The 21584-nt window shown below is 31.9% G+C and overlaps 2 protein-coding genes across 3 annotated transcripts in view; both read left to right on the forward strand.

Annotated features, from left to right (window-relative positions):
- The window catches only part of LOC111045250 (glucose dehydrogenase [FAD, quinone]), a 107412-nt gene that overhangs the window by 52816 nt on the left and 33012 nt on the right, over positions 1-21584 (forward strand). The window contains exons 3-4 of one of the 2 annotated variants that reach the window (XM_039442688.1): positions 15003-15056; positions 19661-19948. In XM_039442688.1, the coding sequence (XP_039298622.1) occupies positions 19885-19948 (64 nt within the window). In that variant the 5' untranslated portion in view covers positions 15003-15056; positions 19661-19884. The remainder of the gene's footprint in view (positions 1-15002; positions 15057-19660; positions 19949-21584) is intronic. The other variant, XM_022330611.2, reaches the window with a different exon arrangement.
- On the forward strand, positions 7152-19749 carry LOC120354689. The gene is made up of 3 exons (XM_039442106.1): positions 7152-7228; positions 7773-9110; positions 19661-19749. The coding sequence occupies exons 2-3, from the start codon at positions 7841-7843 to the stop codon at positions 19747-19749; spliced, it is 1359 nt and encodes a 452-aa protein (XP_039298040.1). The 5' UTR covers positions 7152-7228; positions 7773-7840.

The following is a 21584-nucleotide window of genomic DNA, read 5'->3' on the forward strand; positions in this document are numbered from 1 at the left end:
AGTTCCCGTGACTCGTAGCAAATATTATTTACACAATAATTATCAAGTTCTCTGCCAAAAAATAACTTAAAACATTATTATTTTTCTTTCAACTTTTATACTGAAGCACTTATTTCTCACTTGCTTATTCTTACGTTATTATAATAGTCACTGCCTTCGTGATAATAATAATTATTATTATTATTATTATTATTATATTATTATTATTATTATTTTATTATTATTATTATTATTATTATTATTATTATTATTATTATTATTATTATTATTCAGGTGGCATTGGATAAAACTAGCAGTCTCTTCAACTTAGCTCTAAAATTTCGTGTTATTTTCAAAATAAAAGTAGTAAATGAGTGTGAAGTGATATATCAAACATTTTCTACGGTGTTAAAAAGTGTAGTGAATAAAAAATTGGACTTAAACTGTGACCAGTTTGACATAACAACGAAATCAAAATAACAGACACATCATAACCTAGAAATAGGAAGGATCGGAACTTTCAAACAAGAAACGACTACCTTCATGAACTGCTAAAATCTTCAGGTGGGTTTACGTGAGTCGTTGTGAGCAAGGAAAATAATTGAAAAATTCAACCATGAAAAAATGTACGAGATGCGAAGAAGAACTACCATCTGATGGCGATTCAGTGAACTGTAATGGATGCAACCAACAAATGCATTTTGAATGCTCGGGACTGAGGGAATCAACACATAGGAATATGTCAAATCAAAAGAAAGCTGATTGGCGGTGTCCAACATGTAGAATAAAGATGAAAGCAAGGAGTGATTCTACCTCTTCACTTAACGAAAACACGGATATCCAAAGCATTCTCAATCGAATCAACAATCGACTAGAGTTAATGCCAGAAATTAACAAAAAGATAGAAAATTTAACATCATCCATTACCGGCATCACTGAGGAGATGAAGCAGTACAAGGAAAAAGTGGATAAATTAGAGAGAATGAATGAGGAAAAGGATAAAAAGATAGAATCACTGGAGAAAAGGATACTTGATTTGGAAAATCATTCGCTAGAGAAGAATATTGAAATTGTGGGTGTCAAGAAATTACCAAATGAGAATCTTAATAGCATATTTGATACTATTACAAAAAAGCTAAACATTCCAAATGTATCGTCCTATGACATTGAATCAATCTACAGGCTACCAGTAAAAAATGATAAAACGAAGGACACAAACATCATAGTGAAAATGAAAACTAAAAATGAAAAGCACATCATTCTACAAAAGAGGAAAATGGAAATCACCAACGAAGATATCCTAGGTATCAACAATAGAGAAAGGATCTACCTGGCGGAAAATCAATCAAGGGAATTCAAAAAACTGTTCTGGGAGATAAAACAAGATGCGATACAACAAGGATACAAGTACATATGGAGCAGAAATGGAAGAATATTCATCAAGAAATCGACAAACGATGATAAGATACGTGTACATTCAAAGGACAATATTCCGAAACATCAAGTGTAAAATCAGTAGTGATAAATAGAAAGACAATATGAATACAGTACTTACATATAAAACAAAGACAATATATCATATCCACAATGAACATTTGAAGTGTGAGAGGTAAGGATAACAGGTATTATTATGAATCTTGATTTATTTCTTTATTATGTCATCTTTAAACTAAAAGAAAAAAATATATATAAAAATCCAATTAAGTTGTGTGCACTGTTTTGTAGACTGACTGAATACCCAAAATTAAAAAAAAATCAGAGAATGGACAGATAGGCAACCAGAATATTTGACAGATTGAACTTTTAAGATAAACTAAACACATGAACTTTAATTTCAATCAAAATTTCATCACTTCACTATTAAATTATAACATGAGCAACAAAGAAAATTAGGTATTCAAATCAATAACAATATATTCTAATATCAGGCACACAACTCTATGGATAAATTAACGTTGTTTACAGAAAGACGAAATGAATTAAACTAACAGAAAAGCAACGAGTGCTCCCGTCGCAGTAGAGATAAAACTTCCTTATCAATAACGATACGGGCAGGCCTACACAGATAAGACAATTTTGAGAGTACTCCATTAACTTTGAAAATGAATTATCATACTCTCACCTTCTTTGAGACATACAAACAGAATAAAAAAAAAATAAAGGATAAAACAGAGCTCACAACACGCACAAAAACCCAAAATCAATCAAAATTCATCCTACATACCAGACTAATTATTAAAGCAGTAAATTATAAAATTTAAAATTACCACCATCCTACTAATTCAATTATGGATCAGTTATTTGACATAGAACAAATACGAACTAAAACGTACAATAATTTGCAAGACTTTACAAATACTATGATAGAGGAAAACACATTTGAATGTATCATGATCAATATTAGAAGCATAAAAAAACATTGGGACACACTATTAGCAGTCATGGGGAATACATTAGATAGAATAAAATTACTTATCTTGATTGAGACCAATCTAAAAGAGAACGAAATAGAGTCATATGATATTCCAAATTATAATCATTTGAGTTACTGCAGAGAAGAAAGAGCTGGCGGAGGCATACTAATATATTATAAGAAAGAATTGAATATAAAGATAATAGATTACGATTTTCCTGCTAGTGAGTCACTCCTATTTGAATTGTCAATGAACAAGAAAGATTATTTGATTGCAGTATTCTACAGGCCACCTTCAAAAAGTATTAACCAATTCAATGAGCAAATAGAGAATTGGCTGCAAACTGGACATGTGAATAGCAAAAAGAATCTTATAATCATGGGAGATATGAACATTGATATCTTGGAGCGAAACATCAATCCACAATCAGAAAGCTATCTTAATATATTGTATACAGCTGGTCTGCAAAATGGAATAAAAGAGCCAACCAGAGAAGAACTGTATGCTGATCATATAACGTCTTCATGCATAGACCACATCAATTCCAGAATAAACCCAAATCAGATAGAGACAATGATTATTAAAACGAAAATAGCAGATCATTATATGATTGGTTTCAAGCTGAATGGAATTGGAACAGAAACATCAGTAACAGATGAAAAAATAGAGGTTATCTCGGATAGGCTTGTAGGAAATATGATTAGGAATACTAACTGGAATGATCATTTAACATCAAACGATCCAACAAAGATATATGACTCAATTGTTCAAAAATTTGAAACCATTTATGCAAAAGCTACAATAAAAATCCGCAATAAGAGAGATGGAAAAACCCAGCCATGGATAACCGAACACATTAAAGACCGAATCAAAATGAAAGATGTATTGTGGAACAGATTAAAAAGACAACCAAATAATAATCAATTGAAGAATGAATATAAAAACCACAGAAACAATCTAACTAACGAAATACGTAGAGAAAAGCGTAACCACTACTACAATAAAGTCAAAGATCATATCGGAGATGCCAAGAAAACATGGAATGCAGTTAACGAGATACTCAATGTAAGGAAGAAACCAATCCAGTCAATAATAAGGGAGAATTTCAAAATCGGGAAAGAAGAAGATCTCAATAAATTATGCAATAGCTTCAATGAACATTTTAAAACCAAGATAGAAGAAATGAACAGAAACATATCAACAGATGAGCTGTACGTGCCAACGATTGAAACTGATGAACTTGACTTGAGAAACGAACCACATACCATAATAAGAAAAATACAGATGAATAAATTACACAGTATAGTGAAAAAATTAAATAGAACTGCCTCTCCAGGAATTGATAATATCAAACCAAAACATATAAGAGACCATTTTGAATACCTGAAAAGAATTCTCCTTCACCTATACAACATAATAATTGAAACAGGAAAAATCCCAACGAAAATGAAAACAACCCTACTCAAACCTATTTATAAAAACGGCCAAAAAAAAGATATTCAAAATTACAGACCAATAGGTGCAATCTCAATTCTAATGAAAATACTTGAATTCATCATTCATGATGATCTTATGAAATACTCCATTCAGCATAACCTACTAAATAGAAACCAATATGGTTTTGTTCCTGGTAAGTCCACAACCCAATTACTGGAGAAAGTGTCATACTCAATCAATAAGAATATAGATAGAAGAAGCTTGACCTTGGCAGTGCTACTGGACCTCAGCAAAGCATTCGATACGATCCAACATGAAATACTCCTTAAGAAATTGAATATAATGGGAGTATGTGGGATAGATTTGGAAATATTCAAGAGTTATTTTAGTAACAGGGAAACAATTGTTCAAATTGGGAAGAGCAATAGTACTCCAAAATCGCAATCTTTCGGGGTCATTCAAGGCTCACCACTATCACCTTTGCTCTTCAATCTGTATATCAGTGACCTGAAAAACTGTGATTTCAAAGGGGAGGTCTACAACTATGCAGATGATACTATAATCTTATCTACACATAAAAACTTATCAGTTGCAGCCGAAAAAATACAGAGAGATATAAACACAATTACAAAATACTTTCATAACAATTATATCCATATAAACAGTACAAAGACTAAAACAATAGTATTCCATAACCCAAAACTGAACATAGATACCATCGATCCAAACAATAGAGTAACTAGCCACAAATACGAATGTTTTAAAACTAACAACCCGTGTACCTGCAACAAAATCAAACACTCAGATACAGTGAAGTACCTAGGAATGCATTTCGATTCGAATATGAAGTGGTTTACTCACTCACAAGTGTTGGCTAAAAAACTGAGGTATATAGCACATAGATGCTTCCAACTAAAATATCTGCTACCAATGAAAGCAAAACGTACAGTATACCTTAGCCTAGTGGAATCTCAAGTAAGATATGGAATAACCGTTTATGGACATGCTCCGAATTATATCTTGAATCCAGTAGTTCAACTGACTGACAGAATAAGAAGACATTTTTTCCAGAATCTAGACACAAATGCAATACAGATACTCAACTTCAAAAACTTGTACAAATTCATAATACTACAGAAATACTACTTCGAAAATAATTATAGACAGGCCAATGAAAATAGATACAATACAAGACACTTGCACTATAGAACACCAGACTTTTATACAGAAATGGGAAAGGCTATACCGGAATACTTTGTACCGAACATCCTCAACAGCATCCCCAATCACCTCAAGAGCCTCAACACATACGCAGAAGTTAAAAGAGAAATAAAGAGCTATTTCATAACAAATCAATAGAAGAATAGAAGATCAACATATAACTCAATTTAACATATAAATGTAAACATCATAAAAAATATTTATTAATAAATACAAGAAGAAGAAGGAATTATATTATGTTTATGAACCTCTTGCAAGTCTGATAAATAATGTATTAAAACAACACCCCAATATAAGCTAAAATTAGCTTCATGGGGTAGCCACAAAATCTTAATAATAATAGGAGATCTAAATTAATTCTTTCAGTTAGTACAGTTATCATTATTATTGTTATTATTATATTATGGAGATCTAAATAGATTCTCACGACATATGTGATAAAATATAAGATGTTATTATTTTATGATCAATCCATTGTAAACTATCATATTATGTAATGTGAGAAAAAATTGAATAAAAAAATTATTATTATTATTATTATTATTATTATTATATTATGGAGATCTAAATAGATTCTCACGACATATGTGATAAAATATAAGATGTTATTATTTTATGATCAATCCATTGTAAACTATCATATTATGTAATGTGAGAAAAAATTGAATAAAAAAAAAAAAAAATTATTATTATTATTATATTATGGAGATCTAAATAGATTCTCACGACATATGTGATAAAATATAAGATGTTATTATTTTATGATCAATCCATTGTAAACTATCATATTATGTAATGTGAGAAAAAATTGAATAAAAAAAAAAAAAAAATTATTATTATTATTATTATATTATGGAGATCTAAATAGATTCTCACGACATATGTGATAAAATATAAGATGTTATTATTTTATGATCAATCCATTGTAAACTATCATATTATGTAATGTGAGAAAAAATTGAATAAAAAAAAAAAAAAATTATTATTATTATTATATTATGGAGATCTAAATAGATTCTCACGACATATGTGATAAAATATAAGATGTTATTATTTTATGATCAATCCATTGTAAACTATCATATTATGTAATGTGAGAAAAAATTGAATAAAAAAAAAAAAAAAATTATTATTATTATTATTATTATTATATTATGGAGATCTAAATAGATTCTCACGACATATGTGATAAAATATAAGATGTTATTATTTTATGATCAATCCATTGTAAACTATCATATTATGTAATGTGAGAAAAAATTGAATAAAAAAAAAAAAAAATTATTATTATTATTATATTATTATTATTATATTATTATTATTATATTATTATTATTATATTATTATTATTATTATATTATTATTATTATTATTATATTATTATTATTATATTATGGAGATCTAAATAGATTCTCACGACATATGTGATAAAATATAAGATGTTATTATTTTATGATCAATCCATTGTAAACTATCATATTATGTAATGTGAGAAAAAATTGAATAAAAAAAAAAAAAAATTATTATTATTATTATTATATTATTATTATTATATTATTATTATTATTATATTATGGAGATCTAAATAGATTCTCACGACATATGTGATAAAATATAAGATGTTATTATTTTATGATCAATCCATTGTAAACTATCATATTATGTAATGTGAGAAAAAATTGAATAAAAAAAAAAAAAAATTATTATTATTATTATATTATTATTATTATATTATTATTATTATTATATTATTATTATTATTATATTATTATTATTATTATTATTATTATTATTATTATTATTATTATTATTATTATTATTATTATTATTATTATTATTATTATTATATTATTATTATTATTATTATTATTATTATTATTATTATTATTATTATATTATTATTATTATTATTATTATTATTATATTATGGAGATCTAAATAGATTCTCACGACATATGTGATAAAATATAAGATGTTATTATTTTATGATCAATCCATTGTAAACTATCATATTATGTAATGTGAGAAAAAATTGAATAAAAAAAAAAAAAAATTATTATTATTATTATTATTATTATTATTTACAGAAAGACGAAATGAATTAAACTAACAGAAAAGCAACGAGTGCTCCCGTCGCAGTAGAGATAAAACTTCCTTATCAATAACGATACGGGCAGGCCTACACAGATAAGACAATTTTGAGAGTACTCCATTAACTTTGAAAATGAATTATCATACTCTCACCTTCTTTGAGACATACAAACAGAATAAAAAAAAAAAAAATAAAGGATAAAACAGAGCTCACAACACGCACAAAAACCCAAAATCAATCAAAATTCACCCTACATACCAGACTAATTATTAAAGCAGTAAATTATAAAATTTAAAATTACCACCATCCTACTAATTCAATTATGGATCAGTTATTTGACATAGAACAAATACGAACTAAAACGTACAATAATTTGCAAGACTTTACAAATACTATGATAGAGGAAAACACATTTGAATGTATCATGATCAATATTAGAAGCATAAAAAAACATTGGGACACACTATTAGCAGTCATGGGGAATACATTAGATAGAATAAAATTACTTATCTTGATTGAGACCAATCTAAAAGAGAACGAAATAGAGTCATATGATATTCCAAATTATAATCATTTGAGTTACTGCAGAGAAGAAAGAGCTGGCGGAGGCATACTAATATATTATAAGAAAGAATTGAATATAAAGATAATAGATTACGATTTTCCTGCTAGTGAGTCACTCCTATTTGAATTGTCAATGAACAAGAAAGATTATTTGATTGCAGTATTCTACAGGCCACCTTCAAAAAGTATTAACCAATTCAATGAGCAAATAGAGAATTGGCTGCAAACTGGACATGTGAATAGCAAAAAGAATCTTATAATCATGGGAGATATGAACATTGATATCTTGGAGCGAAACATCAATCCACAATCAGAAAGCTATCTTAATATATTGTATACAGCTGGTCTGCAAAATGGAATAAAAGAGCCAACCAGAGAAGAACTGTATGCTGATCATATAACGTCTTCATGCATAGACCACATCAATTCCAGAATAAACCCAAATCAGATAGAGACAATGATTATTAAAACGAAAATAGCAGATCATTATATGATTGGTTTCAAGCTGAATGGAATTGGAACAGAAACATCAGTAACAGATGAAAAAATAGAGGTTATCTCGGATAGGCTTGTAGGAAATATGATTAGGAATACTAACTGGAATGATCATTTAACATCAAACGATCCAACAAAGATATATGACTCAATTGTTCAAAAATTTGAAACCATTTATGCAAAAGCTACAATAAAAATCCGCAATAAGAGAGATGGAAAAACCCAGCCATGGATAACCGAACACATTAAAGACCGAATCAAAATGAAAGATGTATTGTGGAACAGATTAAAAAGACAACCAAATAATAATCAATTGAAGAATGAATATAAAAACCACAGAAACAATCTAACTAACGAAATACGTAGAGAAAAGCGTAACCACTACTACAATAAAGTCAAAGATCATATCGGAGATGCCAAGAAAACATGGAATGCAGTTAACGAGATACTCAATGTAAGGAAGAAACCAATCCAGTCAATAATAAGGGAGAATTTCAAAATCGGGAAAGAAGAAGATCTCAATAAATTATGCAATAGCTTCAATGAACATTTTAAAACCAAGATAGAAGAAATGAACAGAAACATATCAACAGATGAGCTGTACGTGCCAACGATTGAAACTGATGAACTTGACTTGAGAAACGAACCACATACCATAATAAGAAAAATACAGATGAATAAATTACACAGTATAGTGAAAAAATTAAATAGAACTGCCTCTCCAGGAATTGATAATATCAAACCAAAACATATAAGAGACCATTTTGAATACCTGAAAAGAATTCTCCTTCACCTATACAACATAATAATTGAAACAGGAAAAATCCCAACGAAAATGAAAACAACCCTACTCAAACCTATTTATAAAAACGGCCAAAAAAAAGATATTCAAAATTACAGACCAATAGGTGCAATCTCAATTCTAATGAAAATACTTGAATTCATCATTCATGATGATCTTATGAAATACTCCATTCAGCATAACCTACTAAATAGAAACCAATATGGTTTTGTTCCTGGTAAGTCCACAACCCAATTACTGGAGAAAGTGTCATACTCAATCAATAAGAATATAGATAGAAGAAGCTTGACCTTGGCAGTGCTACTGGACCTCAGCAAAGCATTCGATACGATCCAACATGAAATACTCCTTAAGAAATTGAATATAATGGGAGTATGTGGGATAGATTTGGAAATATTCAAGAGTTATTTTAGTAACAGGGAAACAATTGTTCAAATTGGGAAGAGCAATAGTACTCCAAAATCGCAATCTTTCGGGGTCATTCAAGGCTCACCACTATGTACTCTTGCAACCGACGGCGAAGCTTCGTCCGGCGAAAACGCCGGACGGCGATTTCGCCGGATCGTGTGTCCCTGCACTTACTCTTCTATTCTCAACTATAGTGTCTCTCTATTTTGGTTTCTCTCTTTTCCCAATCCTTCTTCATTTGCTCTTGTATCGTCACTTCCTGCCCTACATTATTGTGCTGGAATACTGGGTTACAAGTGGACAGGAGGAATTTTAGTGGGACACGTAGAAGTTTTTTCTGTGGGACAAATATTCTCTGAATTTGTGATTGCAACTCGGCAGGATCTATTGCTTTGTCTCGCACGATTGATCCGAGTGACCTATGCCTCATCATCGTGAGATAAACCGGCTTAGCTCCAACAAGTGATGCACGCTAACAATTTCAAAGTTACACAATGTTACATCATCATTACCCTAAATCATAGAGTGGAGTCATCTATACTGGCGTTTAAATCGAAATTATCATAATATTACATCACAATGAGATAGAACATGGGATTGGTTCAGTTTCTCCGTCTGGACCAAAGAGAAGAGAATAGGAGCAAGGACATTCAAGAGCTGCAAAAGAGAAAGATTTATGAGAAAAGGGAAAGTGGGATAGAGTGAGAGAGAGGATCCCAAAGAGATCAGTGAAGAACAAGGGAGAATATAGAAGAAGAGGATAGTAGGAGCAGAGATGAACGAATATGGTATTTATTTATTCATTTTATTACATTTCAAAGTACTGCGGAACATGGTGAATGCAGGGCGCATAAACCAGGGCGGTACATAATGATCAGCGATTTGCACCGAGATCTGCACATCACCTATGTGAACAGTGAGATAAGACGATTGGCAGCCCATCATGAGTCACGTCTTCATCAACACGACAACACTGAACTCACAAGGAGGTTGGAAAGAACAAAGCCCTTCGAGTTGGTGTAGTGCTAGTGATGTGAAAAAAGTATATTGAATAAAAGCGTAGTGGAAGAATTTAAGGTGGTAAAATTATAGATTGGAACTGTAGGTTTCACTAGAGGAGTTTAGCAATAAAAATTAATATTTTAGGATAAAAAATAAGAGAAAAAAATTAATGGTTAGTCCCAGTGACTAGTTTTAATAGAAATAATAAAACATATAAAAATTCCCATTTTTAAACAGCTGATCAGCTGGGGTCAACGTTGATCAACTCTTAATTGGTAAAGTTTCATTTACTCTCATCGGATTATTTTCGTGCAGTTGACTATGGTAGGACTCAATAATTATTGGATAGGAGTAGCACTCAAAAAATTGGTCTATGATGTGAATAATGATTCCTGCTTCATCCACTAATTTTAAAATCATTAGCAAATAACAAGGCCAGCTTCATAAATCAATAATATTCATAAACATTATAAGTCTTGAATAATTGAGATATTACAAAAACTATAATATTAAACTATTTTTCCCAAAAATAGATATCCTTTCATTCCATAGCGACTCATAAATAATTGTCTAAGCTCTGTATAAACATTCATTCGAATGCTGAAAACTGAATAAACTACTTTTGAAGACTGAACTCATAATACACACTGACACACTTCCTTATGAAAATAAAAACGCTCTGTCATGCTTATTCAGTTTCCTTTGAACTCATTCAAAGAATCAATCAAATTCTTTAAATAAATTTTATATTTTGTATTCGAATGAACCCAACCATTATTTTGAAGGAATTATTGAATTTGGTATAGGTTAGCATCTCTAGCCAGCCAGCCGCATATTTGTTGTGAGAATTATGTTGTATAAATTGAATCATGAAACTTGTATTCCTTGTAGATTCGTGTTGTTTTTGAATCATACAAAATATTTGTCGTCAGTGACTTGGAAGCAATGTAGATTTTCCATGCAGATTCTAGAACATTGATTCCATATTCGCATGATGAGATTTGCAATTAAATCATGATTTGTAAAAATGTCGTGTTTATGGCATTGATACAATAATTCATGAATCACATTCATGAATTCATGAATCACTAAATCTGATCGAATTAGTGACCAATACTTTGAGATAATATCTTCATGTGGTTTTGAAAATGTGATTGATATTGACACACGTGTGACTGACACCACTTCAACATGTATTGATCACATACTGGTTAGAGGTCTAGCTCCATCTCTTGCACGCTCTGCTGTTGTCGAGGTCTCTATAACTGATCACAGAGCTGTATGTATATCTATGCATGCTGATAGGTCTCGATCTGAGGTGGTTTCACAGGAATTTCAGGAAATTAATTATGAAGAACTTACTCGTTTACTCAGTGAAGATGATTGGTCTACTGTGTACAGAGCTGGAAACGCTGATCAGGCTTACAATTGTTTTTGTAATATTTTGAATTTGTCCATTCAGTCAACTACATCCACTAAGCTTAGGCAAAATAACCATAGACAGAGATTGTTAAAACCTTGGATGAGCAGTGGACTTTGTGAAGCGATTGTATCAAGAGACAAGTTATACAAAAGATCTATGAATGAGCCTGACAATCGTAGGTTGAAGCTCGAATTTGTAACTTTGAGAAACAAAATAAAAAAGTGGATCAAGAAATGAAAAGAAAGATACTACTATGGTCGATTCCAGATGGTTAGAGGAAATTCCAAAAAACAGTGGAAATTGATTAATGAATTGATTGGAAGAGGTACAAAGAAAAGCAAATTCAATTTGATTACTGAAAATGGGATTGTTAGTGAGGATTCAAAAGTGGCTGATATGTTTAATGAATATTTTGTTTCCGCACCCAAGTCAGCTGTTCCTCCTCCTTTCCCTTCAATAGCTTTACATGACTATCACAATTCTTTCAAAGAGCCACGTTGTGAGAGATCCTTTTTCCTGCATCCAATTTCTCCTTTTAAGATAGAGAGAGTGATTTCATCCTTGAAAAAATCCAAGGCCCCAGGAATTGATGGATATTCCTCTGTCCTAGTTAAATGGATGAGCTCTTTCATTAGTCCAGTGTTAGCTTTTGTTTTCAACTTGAGCATTTCTGAGGGCGCTTTTCCTAGCAAACTCAAAATTGCAAAAGTGATTCCAATTCCCAAAAAAGGTAACCGAAAATTGGTGGAGAACTATAGATCAATTTCACTTCTTTCTGTGTTTTCAATTATTTTTGAGAAGCTGATTAAAATTCGTCTATTGAACTTTCTAAATTCATCCAATTTTTTCTCTAGTAGTCAATATGGCTTTAGGGAGGGCTTGGGAACTGAGTTGGCTCTGAGGAAATTTGTCTCAGAAATATGTTCAAATATCAATAATAAAGAGATTAGAAGAGTATCAGGTTTGTTTCTGGACATTCGAAAAGCCTTTGATACTGTGGACCATTCTACACTTGTCAGAAAGTTGGAGGCATCTGGAGTTCGTGGTCTGCCACTAGCTTGGTTCCGTTGTAAGCATTGGCTTGAGTTCCAGCCCGCTTCTGATGATCGACTGTGGAGTTCCACAAGGCCTCTGTGTTGGGACCAATTTTATTCTTGGTTTACATCAACGACCTGTATCTGGGCCCCTTCAGAGGAAGTTTTACAGTGTTTGCTGATGACAAGGCACTTTCTTATGGTGCATGTTCTGATGAGGATTTGTATGATCAGATGTCAAACGACCTGCACTTGATTTCCATGTGGTTCGGGTACAATAAATTAAGCCTGAATCTTGATAGAACCATTTATTTGAATTTTGGAATAGCCTCTTCTTTCTTGCTAACCCAACCTTTAAAGTTCCATCATGTGGGATGTACCAGTCGTGACTGTGACTGTGGTATCATCAATCAGTCAAAAAGTGTAAAGTATCTTGGCATTACTGTTGATGACAATTTGATGTGGAAAGGATAGATAGATGGCATGAAGAAGTACCTGCGTTGCTTACTGCATAGAATTTTCAGTTTGAAAAATATGTGTCCAACATTTGTTTTGAGAGATCTTTACTTTGCTCTTGTTCAATCTCGCCTTTCTTATGGGCTGGTCTGTTGGGGAAGTACTTATATAACTCACTTAAGGCCAGTAATGTCTCTGCAGAAGTCTCTAGTTAGAGCAATTGCTGATCAAGAGAATTTTGATTTTCTATCGTCATGCCAGGTTATGAAAATCATGCCTCTGAGGCACCTGTACGTCTTCAAGGTCCTGTCTGAATTCTATTGGTCTAGTGGAAATCAAGGGGCAACTTTGGGACATGAAACTGGAATAATGAGAACAAGGTTCACTGATAGGTTCCCAATCCCTAGACCCAATGGTACTTTCTTTCAAAAATCTTTTTGTTTTTTGCAAAGCAGGTTTTTCAATCATGTGCCACAGGATATAGTTTATGCTAATTATCCTCTTCCTGTTTTCAAGAGAAAAATAAAAAAGGTAATTTTTGCTCTCAATATCGATGTCATTGAAAGCTGGTATCATATTCAGAGATAAGATTATTCATTTATGTGAAAAACCCTTGATAAAATGTTTTAAAATTAGCATGTAAGTCATATTGAGTTATCATGCCTTTTAGTATATATTCAGTGAGGTACCCTGCTAATGTCCTACTGTTGTAGAAATTCAATAGGTCTAATCATTTTCAATATCCTCAAATTTTTCAATTTTTAATTTCTTAGCTCCATCTCATTTTATACTTTTTTGTAGCCTATACAGTATATTTACAAAATGTTTCATCTTAGCCTAGTATAATTAGTTATGCTCTCGTTTCATATATTATTTGCTTCTTATATTCTTTTTATTTTTGTCAATATTCTAATATTCATTATATTGTTGTTGATATGATACTCCTGTGCGCGGATGGAAAATTTATTTTCTTTGCGCTCAGTAAATTTGCCATAATTATTATGATTTAGTTTTAAACTTTTATTGTATTATTGTTTTATTTACAATCGATATTGTGTTTCCAACAGTATGTCTGTATTTGTTTTTATGGCAAATAAAGTCTATTCTATTCTATTCTATTCTATTCTATTCTATTCTGATCAACTGAGAATGATGAAGATTTAGGAAATTTTATGTTATTCATAATGATTATGAATATGATTATGATTTATACATGATACTCAGTAATCGATTGATCTATTCCAATCTATTCATTCATGCATTACATATTTCCATAGAATAGAGCGATCTCATGTATATCTGATATTACAGATAGTATAAAATTTACAAATTGTATTGTTCATATGGGCACAAATTGATTTGAATTTGAATTTCAAGGAATGAAGCCACGTGATCAGAGTCTTCGCAGAGATTGATGTCTCTTCCGCATTATAGTAGAATCACCACTTAGTAGAGTAGAGGAAGAATGAAGTTATCAAGTAATTCATGACAATAATTTAGTCACATTGAATCACACACCGTGAGAAGAAAATGGTCTAAATATAACTTCAGCGCTGAAGTCTGTGCTTCTAATGTTCTAATAACACTATTATCTCGATGTTGGCATTATGTTCTGTGATAGTGATTGTCATCTTTCTTCATTGGATCTCACAGATCTTTTTTTCTTGTTTTACAGGAACAGATTGATCACACGGTCAGGTGGCGTTGAAACGTTTTTCACCGCTGATAAGTGAGTATAATTAATCTTCCTCAACCACAGCCATTGTAATACTTGAACTAACTCTTTGTGCACGAAAGAGTAGAATTAATATGTGTTGTGGAAAGTCGTCGCTTGTAATGGGTTGAGAACTTATTTGTGTTTGGATAACTAATTGCCCAGCGCTGTAACAAACCCAATTGTTGTCCCATTGGCTGGAGGAAGTAACCGTGGGTTTGTACTATGATGCTAATAGGTTCATGTGAAACGGAAAGTCCGGAGAAGAATTGCTCTCTTTCAACTTTAATAACGGTGATGAATGGATAAGATTACATAATCATGATGCAATAAGATATGACACCTATCATCAGGCAGACATTTCGGAACATTGTGCATTCTTCATTCATACATAGAGGGAGGAGAAATCATTTTTCTTTGTGCCTTAAAATACCATCCTTTTAATGCTTTTAATATTATACTATTTTCTATAATACCGCACTTATTACTGTATGTATATACTATTACTAGTAGTTCTTTGAACAGTAGACCTCGCGCTCAGTAAGTGTTACATTGACCTGTTGTTATGTTTTCTCAAAAATTAATAAATAATTTATCAATTTAAAATGTCTAGAAAGAATCCTAAATAAACATGGAGCTTTCTGTCCTATCGTACCGTGACGTGACGTCCCGGAATGAGAGTGTGAGTGCTGTTATCAGGCCTGGCTGCCGTCGATACGCCAATCCAATCAACCCATCAGAGAACATTGTGTGTTGTCGTGTTGGCGAAAAATCGGTGTGTTAAAATTGACAAAATAAACTAACATAATGCTGATTTCCTAAAAACTTCATTCCCCACTTTTCATGATTTTAGAATTAAATTTATTTTCAATAATATTTGTTGCTATTTAACTCCAAACTCTAAACTAGAAGCATGGCCTCAGCTTATGGAAAGACAAAGTTAGTGGACAACTGTCTATAATTTTCAAGATGTTCGATGTTTTTGAATGGGTAGTATTATAATCCACTAGACAGCTGATTTATGATGAATAATTCTATAGTCTGATTTTTACGGTAATATTGGCGTATGAAGGAGGCTCCTTTTTCCTTTTATATTATCCTTAAAATGAATAATTCCCAAAAACCTTGTATATACGTCGACGCGAATAGTTGTATAAACGATCCCTCTATAGTTGTTTATACTTGTATAGTTGTATAAACGACTATATTGAACATATGTGAGTCAATCGAAAATCTCTTCATCTGATAATTTTACCAATAATTAATACAAATCTATTGTTTACAACTCATATTGTAGTAAAGTATGTTAACGACGAGTTAGGCAACCATGCCATGGTTTAGGCAACCATGTGAAACTTATGAGTATATTCTCGTCATGGAAGTACTCATTCCGGCTTGTTCACACCAATAGGCAATTATTTACGGTTTACTCAACTCGCAAGCATTTACTTCAAGTAAGAAATTCATCCTCTTAAATTGTTACGTTCACTTGTTTCTGGATGCTTTTCCAGGATTTACTTGTCCTACTCGTTTTTATTCACCCGGCCTATTTATCTAAGTCAATATTTTTGAAAATTATTTTCTAAACTATCTGTTATGAAGCACAGAAACTGTATAATTCAATAAAAATCAGGTGATTCTTCATTTAACATTTAAAGAGGAGATAGGAATTGAAATATCATTTCAGAGGTACGACAGGAATTCGAAACCGTTAATTGTTCTGAATAATCATAGTTCATATTTGCATAGAATTGTTATTTTCACCATTCACGAATCATTAAATCACATTATTCATGAATCATTAAAGTGTATGATAAAGTTTACTGTGCAACGAACGTTTTATACTTTATATCAAACCACAGAATACAAATACATCGTTGCATTCTGTGATCAAACATATTCAATATTAGATAAGTTCAAAAATTGAATCGACAACCATTTTATTTGAAATCTTCACCCAGCAAATAATTAAGAATATTACATGGGATAGGATACCAACTGTCTACCACCCAAGGGAGAATAGACGGAGTTGAAAATTCTACCCAGCATCTGCTGCCGTGTATTGGCAGAATTCCAAGAAATATTTGTTTTTGGATGACAAAACAAACATTTTCCTTCACCCTTGGATCATTTTGGCTCTCGCAAGAGCTATGAAAACACTTGGAGAATGCGGAAAACCTGAATTTGAGGTGTAATTTAAGTAAATTTTTAAACTCTCTTCACACACTCTCTATAGTATGTGGTTGAGCTAGTTTACAAAATTCAAGCTTTTAGTATGATTCGTCTCCGAAAAAACTGGGAAAACATTTTGAAGACACAATAAAAGTATGGATGATGATATCCCCCAGGCTAGACGGATAAGGTGAGTGAAGCGAGCCTGCCGGCTAGTCTCTCATATAATCATCTTCTCAAGCTCCGCCAATTTATTGAGAAGCAAAACAATATTATATCATAGTGAATCCAGATTACATTCCATCTTTATATATTTTTCTAATTCTTCAGAGCTTTGTAAGATTCACTCTGCTATATTGTTAGTTATTGTGTATTTAGAATTGATGTGTTATTATATTGTTACGGGTTTCCACTTTACTAAACTAGTTCTTGTTGGTTCTAGAACTATAGAATGAGCTGACAACACTTGGAGTTGAAATTACACTTTATTGTACCCTTAACTAAGTAGATGAAAACACTAAATAACAGATTATTAACTCTACTACAGGAAATAGTTCAATCAATCAACAAGTATTCAGATGGCCAATATAAAAATCAATGACTTATAAACACAGTTATTTAATTCACAGTTCATCAACATAGTATGCAACACTATTACTGTCTATTTCTTATACCAGGACTCTGTATCACAGTTCGCGTATCAAGTATCTTTACCACCTTTCCGTACCACGTTATCGCGTATCCGTATCACCGTTCTGTGTCTTATATCTTGATACAACTGTCACGACAGTAAATTATTATCACTACACTACACCAACTATTACAATAATGTTACTATGCAATTATCACTATAACTGTCACTATAGAATTATCACAATAATTACCACTAAGAGCTACCAGGCTTTGGGTACGGCTGACACTCTGTTCCTTTATCACTTAAGGCGAATCAGCATGGAAAAAATTATGATTCTAGCCCTATAGATAGCAGCACTGTTGGGGTCAAATTACTCTATGTGATTACTCACTTATTTTTAGTCCAATATGGAAGACCAAAACTGTTTTGCAATCAGCTTAAAGGTTTGAAACTCGCTACCATATGCTTAATTTTTTTTCCAATTTGAATAAGTTTTTACAATTGATAATTTTTATATTAAGAAAAAAATTAGGTAAAGAAGGTAGTCATTTTAAAGGCAATTTTTTTTCAAGAATTTTAAAATTAATTTCAAACAAATCGGTTGAACGGTTCTGTCGGAAGCGCGTTTTTAATTCCAATGCATTGTTCAATATGGATTGTATTATTCACGCGGTCAGAACAGTAGCACATGTCAGTTTACTGCCTAAGCCTAAAGCACTGATTGAGCGCCTTCTCACTCATTCTCTCTCTCTTTCTATCTGACTAGTTCCAGAGCTTTCTTTCTTTGGAGCTGTAGTCAGTGACCATATCGTGGTTATTGTTGTGGGAGTGAGTGATTGACAAAGTTTGCAATTCACTTAATACATTTTTTTTCAATCTGAATAAGTATTTACAATTGATAGCTTTTATAATAAGTAAAATTTTAACTAATGTAGGTAGTCATTTTAAAGGCAAATTTAAAATTAATTTCAAACAAATCGGTTTAACGGTTCTGTCGGAAGCGCGTTTTTAGTTCCAATGCATTGTTCAATTGCAGTTCACGCAGTCAGAACAGTAAAATAATAATAATAATAAATAAATTTATTTGTTTCAAGCACATATGCTAATACAAACGAGTTGAGTTGAATACAGTCATTACATTCCATGATATCAAATTACTGATATGTCTTAAATCATATATGCTTTAAATATATATCACAAGTAAGAGTACTTTAGTAAGTATATGTTCCTAATATACAGAAGAATATGTCTATTACAATCAAAAAATTTGAAATACTAAAATAAAATATCAATCTGTACATTTTCATTTAATAACAATATATCTATCAATCTCAGCATTCCAGTATTATATATCTACCTATACATATTTTATAAACGTGCAATAACAGTTCAACTACGAAAATAATGAATTCTACATAAAATTTATCCAATACTACATTTCTTACATACTAATAAAATGTCATTTATAGTAATCAACAATAATAACATTCTAGTTTTAAATATCTACCTATTCGTATTTTATTAACAAAACGAGTAATAACAGTATTAACCTCAACAATAATAAATTCTAGACAAATATATCCAATAATACATTGTTAAAATACGATCTGGCAACAGAGCAAAGCAAGAAAGAGATAGGGCATCCGCTTTGCTGAATGATAGACAAGGATAGCGATACCATTGCTAATCAAATACTGACATTATAACGTGGACCTCACTTTATAATATTATTATGTTTTTGTCATTGATGAATAATTTTTTTAATATATACATTTCAAACATTATGCTATCATTTCATTAACTTTTGTTGCAGAAGGTCAGCCCACACCAGAGCTCATCAGAAAAATGGTGGTTTTGATGGAGCGATTGACAGCGACGCAAACCGAAGAAGCGATCAGATAGGTGCTGCGCTGCCCTCTCGTCGACTCGTACCGAAGATGCAGTCGGTTGGTCGGTCGTCTGAGAACAACAGTCTTGAAGTATTGAACTTGGATGCCGATCTGACGAGGAGGAAAGCATGCCCGCAACCCGTGCAACATGATATTCACCTTGATTGCTGTAACATCTGCCTTGAAAACAGGGCTCACTATTGTAGGAACAGGTACGTCAAACATTCAAATTTCAGTTTTAGCTTAGAAGTGCTACATGATTATCTTAAGATGTGGGTTTGCTGTGATTTGAAAGCAAATTCAATTGTTTTCATTGCATGGGAAACACAGAATACAAAAAATTGAATCATCACAATGTAAACGATGCCTAGCTATAACGAATCTTCTGTTACCGTACGTATAAGAGTGACAAATAATATAAGTAGGAATAAACGTGGATTCCCACATATCAGTATCATATTCAGTGGCCGATACAGTGAAAATATAATTCCCATGAGTTCTAATGGGACCAGTCCCACTCATCCCGGCCTACCGGGAGTTTCCCATTATAGACCATACAACATTACTTTTGACTTGGAGGAATATGCAGAGCATGGAAATGGAGGGAGATTAACCAATTACAGTGATAAATAGAGTTATAGGAAGAAGCGCAGTTGCCAATTTGTCTATTTGACTCAGTCGACTCAGTGCTTTCAGAGAGGAAACTTTGTATGTGTATCATGAGCACTAGAACACTCACTAGAAATTAGAGAACGCTAGCCGCTTTAGAACGGCAACATCGCCGTCGCTGTATCCCTACCTTTCTCTGCTGCGCATGTCCCTCCAAGTCAAAAGTAATTTTGTATGGACTATAGAAAGTACGGGAATAAATACCGTCACTATACCGATCACGTGCACTATTACTAATATGCGTGATTCCGCCCTTATACTGTAATATTGTAGATTCTAATAGATGCGATCTTTGAATACCCACACTCACACATTATGTGAAATAGAAAAAGTAAAACATGCACTCATCCACGAATGATGCCCGTGTCTATGTGTGGAGAGGAGACTGGACCTGGACTATATTATGATGAATAGGCTATGAGATGATTTTGTTTCTTAGCCTCGAACAAGATATTAATTGAAAACTATTTTATAGCCTGCATAGACCTATACATGCAAGTTAAAATGTTTGAATATCTTGGAAGCATTATATCTATGGAATACCTCCTCATTCGTGACTCTGTCAGTCCATTTTATTCTGAGCAGATGGAAATTGCATTTAACTTTGAACTTTCGTTAATTAATAATTATTTTGAGAATTCGTCTTCAACACCACACTTCAAAAGCATTATTTAGAATATTTTCCTCAGCCTCAACAACCAAAAACGATATTCATGCTTGAAACAGTATAATTCGATACAAAAGTGGATCGTCTATTAAAATTACAACATGATACAGATATTATAACAATAAGCAAATGAACGAAGAGTAGTGGAAAATCAATAATTATTGAAGAAATTGAAATACAATTCTTTTCAGAATATTCTCAACAGATTAAACAGATGTGACTTGAACAAATACTTTGGAAATGATAACGTGAGAATAAAACGTCTTCAACACTCAAAGACTAATGCAGATTAGAAATCGCTGAAACTTTCTTCTTGAAAATACTTCATTTGTTAAAACATTCAGAGGAATGTAGCAGTAGAGCGACAAAAAGCAAATTTACTTTTTTAACAAACATTATCCTCAGGAATGAAAGCAAACAGAAGATGACAATTATTTTAATGGTACGGTAAAAGTAGTTGGTATGCTAATTTTTTCAGAGTTGATAACAGAACTGTACTTAAAATAAGGAGG

The sequence above is a fragment of the Nilaparvata lugens genome, chromosome X (genome assembly GCF_014356525.2).
Source record: "Nilaparvata lugens isolate BPH chromosome X, ASM1435652v1, whole genome shotgun sequence".
NCBI lineage: Eukaryota > Metazoa > Arthropoda > Insecta > Hemiptera > Delphacidae > Nilaparvata > Nilaparvata lugens.

Bases quoted from the DNA above. Each gene is read 5' to 3' on its own strand.
- LOC120354689 (XM_039442106.1), top strand. From the start codon at position 7,841: ATGAACAAGAAAGATTATTTGATTGCAGTATTCTACAGGCCACCTTCA. The intron at 9,111-19,660 runs GTGCAATCTCAA...CTTTTGTTGCAG, and splicing joins TCAAAATTACAGACCAATAG to AAGGTCAGCCCACACCAGAG.